The 13,632-nt window shown below is 41.3% G+C and overlaps 1 protein-coding gene across 1 annotated transcript; it reads left to right on the forward strand.

The window, feature by feature from the left end:
- The first annotated feature begins 389 nt into the window (after nucleotides 1-389).
- spsb1 (splA/ryanodine receptor domain and SOCS box containing 1) lies at nucleotides 390-11,037 on the forward strand. The gene is made up of 3 exons (XM_080733691.1): nucleotides 390-527; nucleotides 6,789-7,655; nucleotides 9,522-11,037. Exons 2-3 carry the CDS (start codon nucleotides 6,962-6,964, stop codon nucleotides 9,647-9,649), a joined length of 822 nt encoding a protein of 273 aa, XP_080589817.1. The 5' UTR covers nucleotides 390-527; nucleotides 6,789-6,961; the 3' UTR covers nucleotides 9,650-11,037.
- Nucleotides 11,038-13,632: the final 2,595 nt, after the last annotated feature.

The raw sequence follows: 13,632 nt of genomic DNA on the forward strand, positions 1-13,632 counted from the left end.
CACTGCAGAACAATATAAGTAAAGGTGTTATTTAGTCTCTGGAGTTGTCCTTTAATGGTGGATACATGCGTGTCAACATTATATTACTGTATTTACCAGCAGTGTAGCGTAGCCTTCATACATACTGTAGGTTGTAAACGAGAGGATTTCTACTGTCAAAGTAGAGACGCATACCTACCATCGCAAAATAATTGATCTACAAACTTAACAACGCGTTGCTTTTAGTTTGTAAATATGCACTTTCTGGCGAGCGACACCGTCGTACGACGAGGAAGTAGACGCTGGGAGGTCCTAATCTAGCACACAGCAGCTGGGAGCGATTTAACCACGTGACCCGTAGAGATGTTAGAGAGAGCAGCCATCATTTCACCTACTAATTCATGTCCAGCCTAAAATGGAATGAGGCAGAGGAGGCGACGAGGGGAGGAAGACGAGCACAGGCATGGAGGAGTAGGTCAACAATTCCAACGAAGCCTCACCTTCCTCGACCGTTCTGTTGTTCTTCGGTAACACAACAACTTCGTAAGGTGAGTTTAATGTGTGCTTTTCTTTTTAAAACACAGCACCCAGCTCCTAACCCCGGCGTGTTTCGCTTCCCACGGTAGCTCTCATTTCGGCTTTCTTTTTAAACGTTGGTCGCCCCCTTTTACATATACTTTGAATGTAACCGTAAATCAAAAACGAAAACCTTAACGTTAGAAGCAGTGTTGTCTGGTCTCAATCGTCTGGTTGCCATGAGTTTGAACGTTTTGAGTCGTTATCTTTGTTGCCGCCGCGCCTGTGTTGCTGAAACGCTTGGTGCTTCCTGGCTGTGTCACATACAAAGTAAACATTATCCAACCTGGAGATAAGATAGCCTACATTTCTGTACATCAACGTTATGGACACCGTTAACGTGGCGCGCTGCTCGAACGCTAGCTAAGGGCTAGGGACCCTGGGTAGACCCCCAGACCACATGCAAGATGGCCCACTATCATAGCTAATGTAAAGATTAGTCTGGATTTACATTAGCTAGCATTACATGCTAAATGGGCTAAGTCTTGAGTGTGGGCCTGTAGTGTACCATTGCAACAAATCATGGAAAAGTAGAGAAGAAATACTGCACAACAGACACTCTATTAAGTAGCCACAATCTATCAAGTAACCTAAATGTTATTAATTTGATTAACATATTGGTTAACACTATGCTACCTGTTAAGCAGCCATTACAAAATGGACCTGGCCTTAGTTTGAAGTACACAGAGCACTTATTTGGTACATAGATCACTTGAGATCAATAAGGCTTCTACATAATGCAGGCCTTACTTTGTATTAGTGTGAGTTTTATAACCCGACAGGTTACAAAACTGGTTGGGGCTTAAGTTCAGGTGGGACCACTGGGTCTAAATTGAACCTCACAAAAGAGACAAGTGTTTCCTTGGCTCAGCAAAACCAGGGACCCCCATCCCCCCCATCCCTCCTGCATTTTAATCAGCACCCTGCACAGGACAGGGGCCCAGGCACCCCATCCATGCGTAGCAAGGTCACCAGCTCAAACACAAAGCAACACAACATGCAGCTTGCCACCTTTACACAAACAATGGAGACAATTTGAGTTTTGAAATCCAAGGAAAATGTCTTAAGACCTTTTAACTGTTCTGTTAAATTGTATTTATTACTGAGCCCTCTTGTGTGTGCAAATAGGGAGGGGAGCCTGCTGCCAAGGGGCGAAAGGGGAACGGTAAAAGCTTAGTACAAAGAGTGTGCAAATTAACATGTTTCACTCTCCCTGAAGGCTGGACAGGCATTGAAAAAGAGATTCAGATGCTGGCCACCCGCTGCTTGCTTTTTCTTCCCTCCTGTTTTGCTATCACTGAGGAGACATGACCCATTTAAATGGTTGTTTACTTGCATTAGAAAAAGAGCCAAAACACTTCTCAATGAACTCTTGTCTACAATTCAATTAGAGTGGCCTTCCAGCCCTTTTTTTCTCCAGCGATACACACAATGCCCTGCATGGCCTTGCGGCAACATGAGCAGAAATACAAAAGCCAGAGTTGGATTTATCACACCTGCACATAGGAAATCTCCTGTTCTGTCTGAATTATAATCCCTTTTAAAAAAAGAACATTCAGACGAAACAAATACAGAATATGTTGGCTAATATATATTAGCCAACATTAATTGTGTAATGCTGTTGCATAACAGTTCAATCTATGTAAGTCATGGAATCAATGACATTACCTCCAGTAATTAACTTATGAGTGCTACAGTCCAGACTTCTTGACTGAAATTTTAAAGCTATTGTGATGTGGGCCATAAAGTGAAGTGCATCAGGTTTTCATCAGACTTTTACTGTCAAGTTTTTGTGGTCCTGAGCGCTGTCCATTGAAAAAAGCTGTGGTCCGGCAGTGTCTCCCTCAAACAAGACAAGCAGCATGTTTTATATTTTAAGCCAGACGTTTTATTATTGCTTTTCCTGTTGCCCTTCGACTAGACAACCATATAATAGGAAATGGCTGGAGTTTTTCCCCTCTTATTTCCTATTTTTGGAGATTGTGGGATTTCTTTTTTTTCTTTTTCTGTTTCAGAATAGTTGTGTGAAGGGATAGCAGTGTTGGGTCTCACTACTGTCTCTCCATTAAAGTGATATGGCTTTTACAGGGCTGTACATTGGGATTCTCCCACTTGTCTAAGCCTGATGTGAAGCAATACCCTTGTTTATGAGTGGATGATTATGCCACATAACCATGTATGTCTCCTGTTAATTTCTTGGTATCTTCCCTCATTTCTCAAAGACTCCTTTGTTTGCATGTTCAGAGTATTCCTTGTAGAACCTTTCTGTTATTGCACCCAAATATTTTGCTGCTAAGTTATGTTAATTATTGACAAGAAAGTCCAGGCAATGCTTGCTTACAAGTGCTGTGTGGTTAGATTTAATTATCAAGCTAATATTGATAATTTGATTTACAAAATTGTGGTCTGTCTTCAAGGAAATTCTAAGTGCAACATCACGTTATTGTCATTATCTGAAAGAGATCATTAATGCAGGAAAAGCTGGAACTAAAGTTAAAGTTATACCATGCAACTTTTTTTATAAAACAAATCTTAAAATGGTCCTAGCTGTTAAATCGCTAAAGTTTTAGAACCCCCACTCCGTTATTTTCAGCTTCTAAAGCCTTCTCTTTATATGTTTTCTATGATCCCTGCCCGGGACCGGTTTTCGCGGAAAAATTGCGTCATCACACTACCGGCCAATCACAGCGAGGGTTATACACTGCCGGCCAATCACAGCGCAGAACATACACTGCCGGGCTCTCTGGTGGGTTTAGGAAACACGCCTTCAGGAAGTACACTGCAGTGTTTACACTGGAGGAGTCTAGCATGTAACTCCCCAACCGCTGCTCGTAGTAGGACACGGGAGACCTCATTGAAAGCGTCTCGGCGAGGCGAGGCGGACGCGGTGGTCTGACGGCCCGGTCCGCGAGCGAAAAACGGACGAAAAAAGCAAACGCGACCGTGGTTTGCTATACTGCTACAGACCACCAGTTGAGAAACTTACACAGTATAGCTTTAACATGAAATCAAGGATAGCTAACTAATCACATTAGATTTCCCAAGTCTATTTTCAAAGAATTGGTACACCATAATGTGGAGCAAATAATTCCATGAATGTTTACCAGACAGGGTGCTTTGCAAGCTGTATGCATGTCCTGTAGGAAGTGACAGGAACATGCTAATCAAAATGAGCCTATAGTCCTAGAGCACCGCTGCTTTTCACTCTGCTAGTACGGTTATCTTGTTATACTTGATGAAATATCAGTTCAGTTCCTACATGTAGGCCCATTCATTTACACTTCTGGAATGTGATCCATGTCGCCATCTGGTATGTAGGATTTGCAGTTGTTTGGGATACTACAGTAGTACACTAACATATTACACACTGTGTGTGTGTGTGTGTGTGTGTGTGTGTGGGGGGGGGGGGGGTGTGTGTGTGTGGAGAGTGAGGTGGTGTCTGTGTCACTTCGGTCATGACGTGAGCCAAATGAAAGCCCTTTATGTAGTGAAGTGCATAGATCTCTATGTGGTATAAGCTGCCAGGATGACCTAGAGCTGCTCTCCTCTTGATTCAAATGAAATATAGCCTAGGCCTACCAGGCTACCACATGTGGTGTTAATGCAAATATATAAGAGATGGATAGATAGTATGCTTACTCTACATGTTAACCCTTCTTGTGCCTATCCCGAACAAGTTCGGCTTTATTTCAATACAATTTTTTTTCTTGCTATTTTACTTACCCTGAGCTGCTTGTAGAGATGTGGGTGGTCCTGGGTCGTCCTACGCTTTCCAACGAGTGATGCTAGATGGTCCGACGATTTATTCCATTGAAAATGGTTTAAAATAAAGTTTAGAGCCCCCCAAAAAAACCTCAATCTATACTGTCGGTGGCGCAACGTATTCCGGGGTGCCTATCCCGATCTAGTCCGGGATATTTAATAAAATGAATTAATTAATCGGAGGCCTCAACAAAGCCCTGGTCTAAATTTCCATCCATGGCCGGGGCCGAGACTCGGCCATCCACGGCCCGTAATCGGGCAACGCCGCCGCATCGCGCCGCCGAATCCAATACAAAGTCACATCTTTAGAGAGCATTTTCTCTGAATTGTGTTCCCAGACCAAAGACAAAGTTTTTTTGCGACAACGTTTTTTTAGCTTCAGATCGGGCTTCTAAAAAAATAGAGAAGCTAATGGCTAAGTGTTAGCTAACTTCCTCCTCTCGTCATACATAACAGTGGCTGTAGTGAAATCACAAGGCACTACGGGCAGTGTCGACGGAAGCTACAGCGAAGGCCTATACAGATATTTCTGGCAATCTAACCTTGTGGCCCGGGGCACTGTATGGGTTAAGTAGGGACTAGACTACAGTACAGTATATACAGTAGCATTGTGCATCTGTACATTTTGAGGTGATCATTGACTATGACAAGGAAAACCGCTGTCTAGCACTATACAATTGGATATCCACTATACAGTTATGACATTGGATTGGATTCATCAAAATGATTGATTCTAGAGTGAAGAAATAAAATAATAGGCTAGTTGGTACACAAATGAGTCATCACTTCTGGGTCAAGTGTTGTGTTTTAAGCTCTTTGTTTGTATCCTGCCAGACAACATCTATAGAAAAGTATAAATATACATCAATACTGTATGCATCAGACCCCTCAGTCCTTTTATCACAAATATATAGGCTGGGTATGTAGTATTTTATTATTGGTGTTGGTCATCATCACATGTTCTAGTTTCAAGTCTGGATTTGTTTGTAATTTGTCCATAGTAGTCCAAATGGTGCATGCACATCCACAAGGCTATTGTGATGGGTTCTGATTGAATCAAATGGGTATAACGCTGTAGAGAACAACGCATGCTTCTCTTTGGTTGTATTTACCAATTATGTTGTCAAGCCTTTTGTGATAATTCTCACAAGAATAAGTAATGTTTAGATGGCAATGGCTAATAGTTGATTTGTTGAATGCCAATTTTAAATTGACTGAATTGGAATTGTTTTCCCTTCATTATTGGGATGTAGCTTTTCAGCTTGACATAGTTGTAACCAGGCCATAAGATGCTCTTATTTATTACTTTGTGATTGGATTTTTTTTCCTATGTCTGTACAATCTGCAGTGAGTGAACCTTGATGGAGATGCATTACTTGTAGACCATATTAATGTGTCTTTACCCCACAAATAGTGCTAAGACACTGGGAAATGGGGCCCTGATCAGTACATTTGAGCTGCTCTTATGTATTATGTAACATGATACTGTCTTATCAGTTTAACCTAAAAAGAAAAGGGGGTTGGTTTGGCTATGATACAAATTTTGCCCTAGATTCACTTGCTCTTTTATGAGCTGCATTAAGAAAATTCATATACAAACAGTAATTCGCTAATCTGTTTCATAGTGTGGTCACATGAACTCAAGCCACTGACACTTTTGAGGGGCTTGCCTTGTGAGGGCCTGCTGTCACTATCAGATGTGGTCCATTGACTAAAATGAATTGAGGTTAATGCACTGGCTGAACCACTTATGAAATGCAAACATTGACTGTAAACGTCAGCATGATATGATTATAGCACTCAGTGTACAGTACTGTTGTATGCTGCCATCAGGGATGGGACCATTAACCGTTTTCGGTTTCACTATTAATTGTCACAAAGTGTCACAATTAATTAACCGTAGAGGATCAGTATCGTGATTTGAAAAAGAAAAGCCTTTACTCATGTTCAAAAAACTGTTGAAGAGCCTTGCAGACTGGTCATGCAGCTTACTTGGATGTTTAAATGTGTACGTAACTTATTTACTTCCAAAGAGATGCATGTACTTCTTTTAAATATCACTGACTACTGCATTATTTGGCCAGCAACTGTTGACCCATGATCGGGGAACCCCTTTGGGGTTTTTACCTTTCAATCCGGGAACCACTTTGTGTAGTTATGTTATGTACAGCATAATTATAGCAACATACGTTTTTCAGAAAACCTCATTTACAAACGCTCGTATGATTCTATACATCCATAGTGTTGTGGAATATATTTACACATAATCGTGATTATTTCTCACTATAATCGATCGTACCATGAAAATCCATACTCCTATCTCTAATCAGAGCAAAGATTTCACACCCTGTTCCTCAGATTTTATAACATGCAAACTATCTGCTTCAAAACTGAAATTAAGCTAATTTGCATTTGCATATTAATTAAAACAACTTGCTTCTTCTGCTTTCATCTTTCCCATATCTCTCCAGGTGGACTTTAACCAGCACCTAGTCTGCGAGCAGTGACACAGGGACATAAGCCCTCTCCCTGATTAGAGCAGCACTGTGGCGGAGGAGGGGGCTTGAGGCTTATTTGCTCTCCCCCTTTTTCTTTTGATTAGTGGAGGAGGGGAGAGGAGGCTGCTGTTATAACCAGCCAGAGCATGGGGCAGAAAGTTCCAGGTGGCATAAAAACCATTGACATGCGGGACCCGGCGTTCAGCCCCCTCAAGCTGGAGCTGCAGGCCCTAGACCACACCAAACCATCGCGCCTGGACCTGCTGCTGGACATGCCGCCGGCCGGCATGGATGTGCAGGTGCAGCACTCATGGAACAATGACGACCGCTCACTCAACATCTTTGTCAAAGATGACAACAAGCTAGTGTTTCACCGGCACCCCGTGGCCCAAAGCACAGATGCCATCCGTGGCCACGTGGGCTACACACGGGGACTGCATGTCTGGGAGATCAGCTGGGCTATGCGTCAGCGGGGCACCCACGCCGTGGTCGGGGTGGCTACGGTTGATGCCCCGCTGCACTCTGTGGGCTACACTGCACTGGTAGGAAACAACGCTGAGTCTTGGGGCTGGGACCTGTGCAGGAATAAACTCTACCATGATGGCAAAAACAACCCAGGAAAAACGTACCCCAACTTCCTGGAGCCAGATGAGACCTTCATAATACCGGATTCATTCTTGGTAGTCTTGGACATGGATGAGGGGACTCTAGGTTACGTGGTTGATGGACAGTATCTAGGGGTGGCATTCAGAGGACTGAAGGGCAGAAAGCTGTACCCCGTGGTGAGCGCTGTTTGGGGACACTGTGAAATACGAATCCGGTACATTAATGGACTTGACCGTAAGTACCAAGCTTTGCCACACTTTCATCCTAAGCCGCAATTCATTCTGTTTCTCTTGGGGAAGATGTCTAGCAGGTTTTCAGACAAAGTTGAAGTGTTTATTGTTGCAATAAACCAAGTTGTAACTTGGTCAAAGGGGACATCAGGGTTACTGTAGAACAATACCAAGGTTTACCGACTAGATTTGGGTCAGTTGGAACACAAATCCAACTATTATGTAAAGGAGCCTGACAAATCTGATAAGGTGACATGACATCATGTTTTCCCTTTGCCCTATATCCCCGAAACTGTGACATGTAATTATTACACTTCCATAATCACATTTTCCTCAGAGGGAATGATGTCACTGTGTACTTGTAGCACTGTCTTTTTAGATTTTAATGAACAAAGCAAAGATATTATCTGTACACTCTTAACCACTGTATACTTAGTTGACTGGGATCCCCCAGGGCTCTATACTTGGATCAGCTAGTATTTCCTTCAACACCAAATCTCTCCTGTGAAAATACAACAATTTACAATTTAGGCATTTAGCAGACGCTTTTAATCCAGAGCGACTTACAATAAGCAGGTAATACATCAATTCAATAAGCAAGATATGTCAATACATCAACAATACAACAAATGCAGAGAAATATCAATCGAAATATAATAACGTATCTAGACCAACAATACAACAAATACATAGGAATATCAATCGAAAAACAATGTAGACCACGCACCTAATAAATAGCCGATCTACAAGCTTAGAACGCAGTACAACAAGCTTGTACATCTGATCTATTTGACCATTGCCGCCCCAGAATAAAGGCGCTAGCGTCCATTTGGTTAATGGTTTATGTCATTGTTAATATGTGATGAGGCCTCTGGCCATCCAGCCTCAATGCAGATGGCTTTGAAGTGTGAAGTGATCCTTGTCGACATGTCATTTTAAAAACAAGCAGCTTGTGACTTCCCAGACAAGTGTAAAATGACTACCAGTAGACTCGCCCCATGACTCCATGGCTAAAGTGTGAAGGTTCATATTCCATCTCTGAGAAAACAAGTGTTTAACAAAATCTGGTTGTATCGTAGCAATGTTCCCGACAAGTATACAGTTGTTGAAAGAGTGGTCGTTTAATGGGGTTCTCTTGTTGGATCTATAATCTTAATATTGAACTCTATCCACGGCTTTCCAACGCCCCATAGTGCATTGCGCAGACGTTGTACCGAGCTTCCGGCACCGCAGCCGAGTGTGATTTACAAGCTCACAACGGGCTGCTTCTGCGATGTGAGCTTGTATGTCTGCTGTTAAACCGGAAGTGTGGTCCAAATAATCTCCAGTAAACTCCCGCGGAAAGAGGTGGATACTTTTTTTTTGTTCGTTGAGCAGAGAATTCATTGTCCACATAAGAGAACAACAATGTAATCATTGTACCATTTTCTTCTCTCATAATTCTAAGCCATAATTATTGTGAAGGCTTATTTTCTGAATTGTGGGCAACAAATACTATAGTTTGTTAGGGGTTAGGGTTTGTTTCACTTTCACCCCATTGTACAATTTAACCCACATACTGAAGTGTCTTGTACCGCAGCTGAAGCGAAAATGTTTAGAAATCAAATGAAAACTTTATTTACAAAGCACATTTAAAACAAATTGACCATAAATGCTGTACAGGATTTAAAGAATCATGAATACACTTTTAGTTTACACAGTTGATAATCATAAAATGTTAATTTCTAGCTAGTGTACAATAAAAATGTCAAACCTATTTTTGTATTTTCATGTCAAGATTCAGATAAGAATATAAAGATTTGTGATCATTACTTCAAATTTATCAGTCTCTGCTCTCCGCTTACCATTCTTCTCTCTTCTCTCCTACCAGCGGAGCCCCTCCCTCTGATGGATCTGTGTAGGCGCTCTGTGAGGGTGGCTCTAGGAAGGGAACGTCTCAGTGAGATCCATGGGCTGCCCCTGCCGGCCTCGCTTAAGAACTACCTGCTCTACCAATGACCAATGACTGAGCCTGATAATCACGCATAGCACACACCCTCCTCTATCGTATGTCTCTGGGAAATCTTACTTGGGTTGAACTGGTTTGACCACATCACTCCAGCCTGTAGAACTGAGTCGGCCCCTCCCAAAGGCCTCTTCAAACTACGCCAATCAGCAGCATTATATTTTACCTAAGTGGGAGTCGGTTCGAAGTGTCTGGTGCTCCTTTTGGCTTTCTAATCCTATTTTTAGGACTCATCTCAGTTATATGGGGACATTTTTTAATCAGGATTTGAACACTATGCAGACCCGATGGTGACCCAACAGTGGCCATGTTGGTGCACCTCCTCCAGGCAACATGTGAAGATGGATGAGTTTTGTCGGTACCTATGCTTTGACCTCCAGACCTCTTGATAGTAATTATGATTTTTTTTTTCTTTTCTTGTCTCATAGACTTTTTAAAAACTAATTCAAATTTCACGAAATGTAATGACCACACAGTCTGCTGTACTTGACTCTGGCTTTGAGATTGTAGTGCAGTTTTGCATTCTGTCTGACCACAAGGTGGCAACATACACACATTTAATCATTTAGTGTCCCCATTCTGTACTACAAGAGGAAATCCTAATGTTTTTTTAGAAACCATTGATTTTAACTGTCTATAGATAAAAGTTACTGCTCACAAAACACAAGGAGATGTTGACCACTGCACTGTGAGTCGATGATGCAGTGTTTGTGAATGCACTGCTAGGTAGCTCGACAGATTGAAGTGCAAGGCTTTGACTTTGCAGATGCGGTGCAACTGTCAAGACTCACCAGCTGTGCCCCTCCCCACCCACTCCCCTTGAGTCTCTCTTTTGCACTCTACACTATCAGGTTTCTCTGCAATATGGAAGTGCCTGTTTGTTTGCCATCGGGGCTTCAGATATGAATTACAATTCATTCCCAGAGATTTTTACAGAAGGATAACGTCACTGTGATTATTTGTAGCATGCATCTGCAGGAGTTCCTCCGCAGTGCAATCACATGGTCACCTCTATCTTTTTGTCACTCCCTGCTTTTTTCCCTTGTATTGTAGTGTTTGTATTTTAGGATTTTAGGAAACTGGGTGGGAGAGTTTGGGAGACATACGTAATACGTTAAGTGGTTGGTATGGTGCCTTTTAAAATGGTAACACTAGTATTTTGTTTTTAATGTGCAAACTTAAGCCAAATTTATACTTTGTTGCATTACAGTGTTGCTTGCTGAAAATAACTGATCAAACGTGATAGACCGTTGTGTAACTAAGTATAAATTAGGCTTTTGTCCCTGCTTGGCACTATGCTGAGGATGGACACACCGTGCCACACCTTGTTTTTCCTCCTTGCTTGCAACTGCTCATTTTATTTGTATACTTTGATGTAGATTTATTTGTAACTACCTAATAAAGTTTATTTCAATGTATCCTTTGCTCCCTGTGCATTGTTGGAAAAAAAATAATGGCTAATGGCTATATTTTGTATCACCTAAAGTTTTTTATCTTGTAATTTTATAATGACATTACATTTTGAATGCTTTAGATTTTGATTGTTAAATCAATCTAGATCACGTAATGGTACTTTTAAAAGGTATTAGACGATTTGCAAATCACTTTACAATCCTGTTTAACCAAGGTATAATTCATTTACTGAGCATTATCATACATTTACTTGTCTTCTAGTCCTAGCTGGACACTACATTTTCCAACAGTGCAGGGAAAATAGCCCTGTTGATGGCAAATCCAATGTGTAATAATAATATCCATATTACATGATGACTGAAATCTACTGCCCAGAAGAGGATGATGCTGCAGTACCTTTCGTCTTCCAGTAGAGGGTGCTGCTGCAGTATTTACCAACTACTGTTAGATTCAGTGACCAATGCAAATTACTTTCTATGTTTTAGACATAAGATGAATAATATTTACTTGCACAAATACAACATAGAAAGTGAAGGGAAGAAAAAAATCTAAGCTAATTACGGGTTGTCCACAGAGTAGATCCACATGCCTCTTACACCCTTCAGACATTTAATTTGAATGTATTTTTAATTTTTTCAACAGACTTTCATTTTATGATGTGGCCCCATGTGTTGACGTCACTTCCCATGCACCACAGCTCGGTTGCCCAGATGCCACCGTTCATACCCTACCATATACCGGTAACCTAGAACCTCTAGCAGTGACTACCTCTAAACTGTAGAGGTAGTGAAATGTTCATGTTGCACTAAATCATAAATGACCCTCGTGACAATTTCTAAACAAGTCCTTGGTTTCATCCATTGTCTCTGCCTGTGTGTTTTCATTGAGATATCAGTCCAACTCCTCATAGCCTTCAGTGTATCAATTATTCATTAACTTTAACATGGCTTACTGCCCAATCCATCTAAAAGTGATTCAGCTGTTCAGTAATGTTAAATTGAAACACCCAATACAAGTAAAAGTGAAAGTATGTTCAATATTAAGTAGACAATGCCATTAGTCAAAGCAGACCTATAATGTATGCCTAGTCAAATATTACTCCTAGTTGTCAGTTACTTATACATACAGTATTAAAGAAAAACACATTTTCTTTCATGTTTTATGGCTTTCACAGCATTTACATAACATTGTATCTCTTTGAAATCACCTGGGAATACCCTACCTTTGCCCTCCAGCTTGTAAATCCAATCTAATTGACAAAACATGGCAGTGTTCTGATACAGGTGTGTTTGATTTGTGTGTATTTGGTGTGTGAGTGTGTTGGGGGGGGGGGGGGGGGTCTCAGCTTTTATCAGATGTAAGGTTGGGAATCACTGTTTTTAACCCATCTCCACATCCCATAGTCCCCACAGCAGACCAGTAGTCCAACTAGCTCCAAACTTGGCATAAATATTGCTCATGGGTCTGGCCTTTTGTACAGGCAAATTTTCAACCTTTCAATTTGCATAGAATTTGTACACTTTGCATAAACATGATTCCATTAATGACTCCGATTGTGGCCAAAGGGAGGCCTGCATGCATGCATGCATGCGGCAGTGCAGTGCCATCACATCTTGTGGGCACTGTTTGATGGCTCATATGGAAGATGCTCTACTGCAAGCCATGGCTCTACAACAGAGGGTGGTTAAAACGGCACATCGCAGGACTGGGCTGCCAGCCATGCAGGACCTTTACACCCAGACCCAAAGTGAAGATTGTGTCATGCTGGCTTTCTCAATCACCATCAACAAAGGTTGGGGGCAAGAAAATGAAAGAATTGTATACCAGTCTTCCATGGCCTCCAGCAATGTGAATGTTTTTTATTGTGGGGGAGGAGGGGGGGATAGCTGACTGACAGAATTGTTTAAAAGGAGCATGCAGCTTTAATGGTCTTTTAGTGATTTGTTTGAACATGCTTGTAATGGGTTTGTTTTGATAATAAAATAATATTCTACATTCATAATAAATTCTCTGCTTCTCAGAAAACTACATGCTCACATGATCAATATACAGAGCCATCTATTCTAAACAATTGATCTGTATGCCATAAAAATTCCAAATAAAAAAAAAAAAAAAATGTTTTGAATATTTTGCAATGCATCTAGAATGAATGAAAGTTATAATTTTTGAATTGTATTCGAGAGGAAAATTAACTTTTATTCTATTATATACCCGAGGTGATTGTTCTCCACTTTGCATTTAAATGTCTGCACCTGAAATAGGGGTTTGCGGCCTTGACCGTTTAGAGTCTGTGTTATGGGTTTTAACAGAATCATTCATTGCATACTGTAAATACAGTTATTGAAATACCTCATATAGATCTGATTTACATGAGGTTTTCCCCCTTCCCTACAATATTATGTTGTACCCGCCTGACAGGCATGGTTCCCAACAGGCTTCGGCCGAGTTTGATCTAATTTGGCAGGAGAACCCCAACACATCAAACATTATCTTTCTAAGTCTTTATGACCAATTATGTCATTTTGACCATGACCTTTGACCCTTTCAACCCCAAATTAATAAT

The sequence above is a fragment of the Nannobrachium achirus genome (assembly GCF_963921795.1).
Source record: "Nannobrachium achirus genome assembly, chromosome: 9".
Taxonomy (NCBI): Eukaryota; Metazoa; Chordata; class Actinopteri; order Myctophiformes; family Myctophidae; genus Nannobrachium; species Nannobrachium achirus.

Excerpts from the sequence above, each read along its gene's own strand:
- spsb1 (XM_080733691.1), top strand. The coding sequence starts at position 6,962 with ATGGGGCAGAAAGTTCCAGGTGGCATAAAAACCATTGACATGCGGGAC. Across the intron at positions 7,656-9,521 it reads GTACATTAATGGACTTGACC|CGGAGCCCCTCCCTCTGATG; the intron begins GTAAGTACCAAG and ends CTCTCCTACCAG.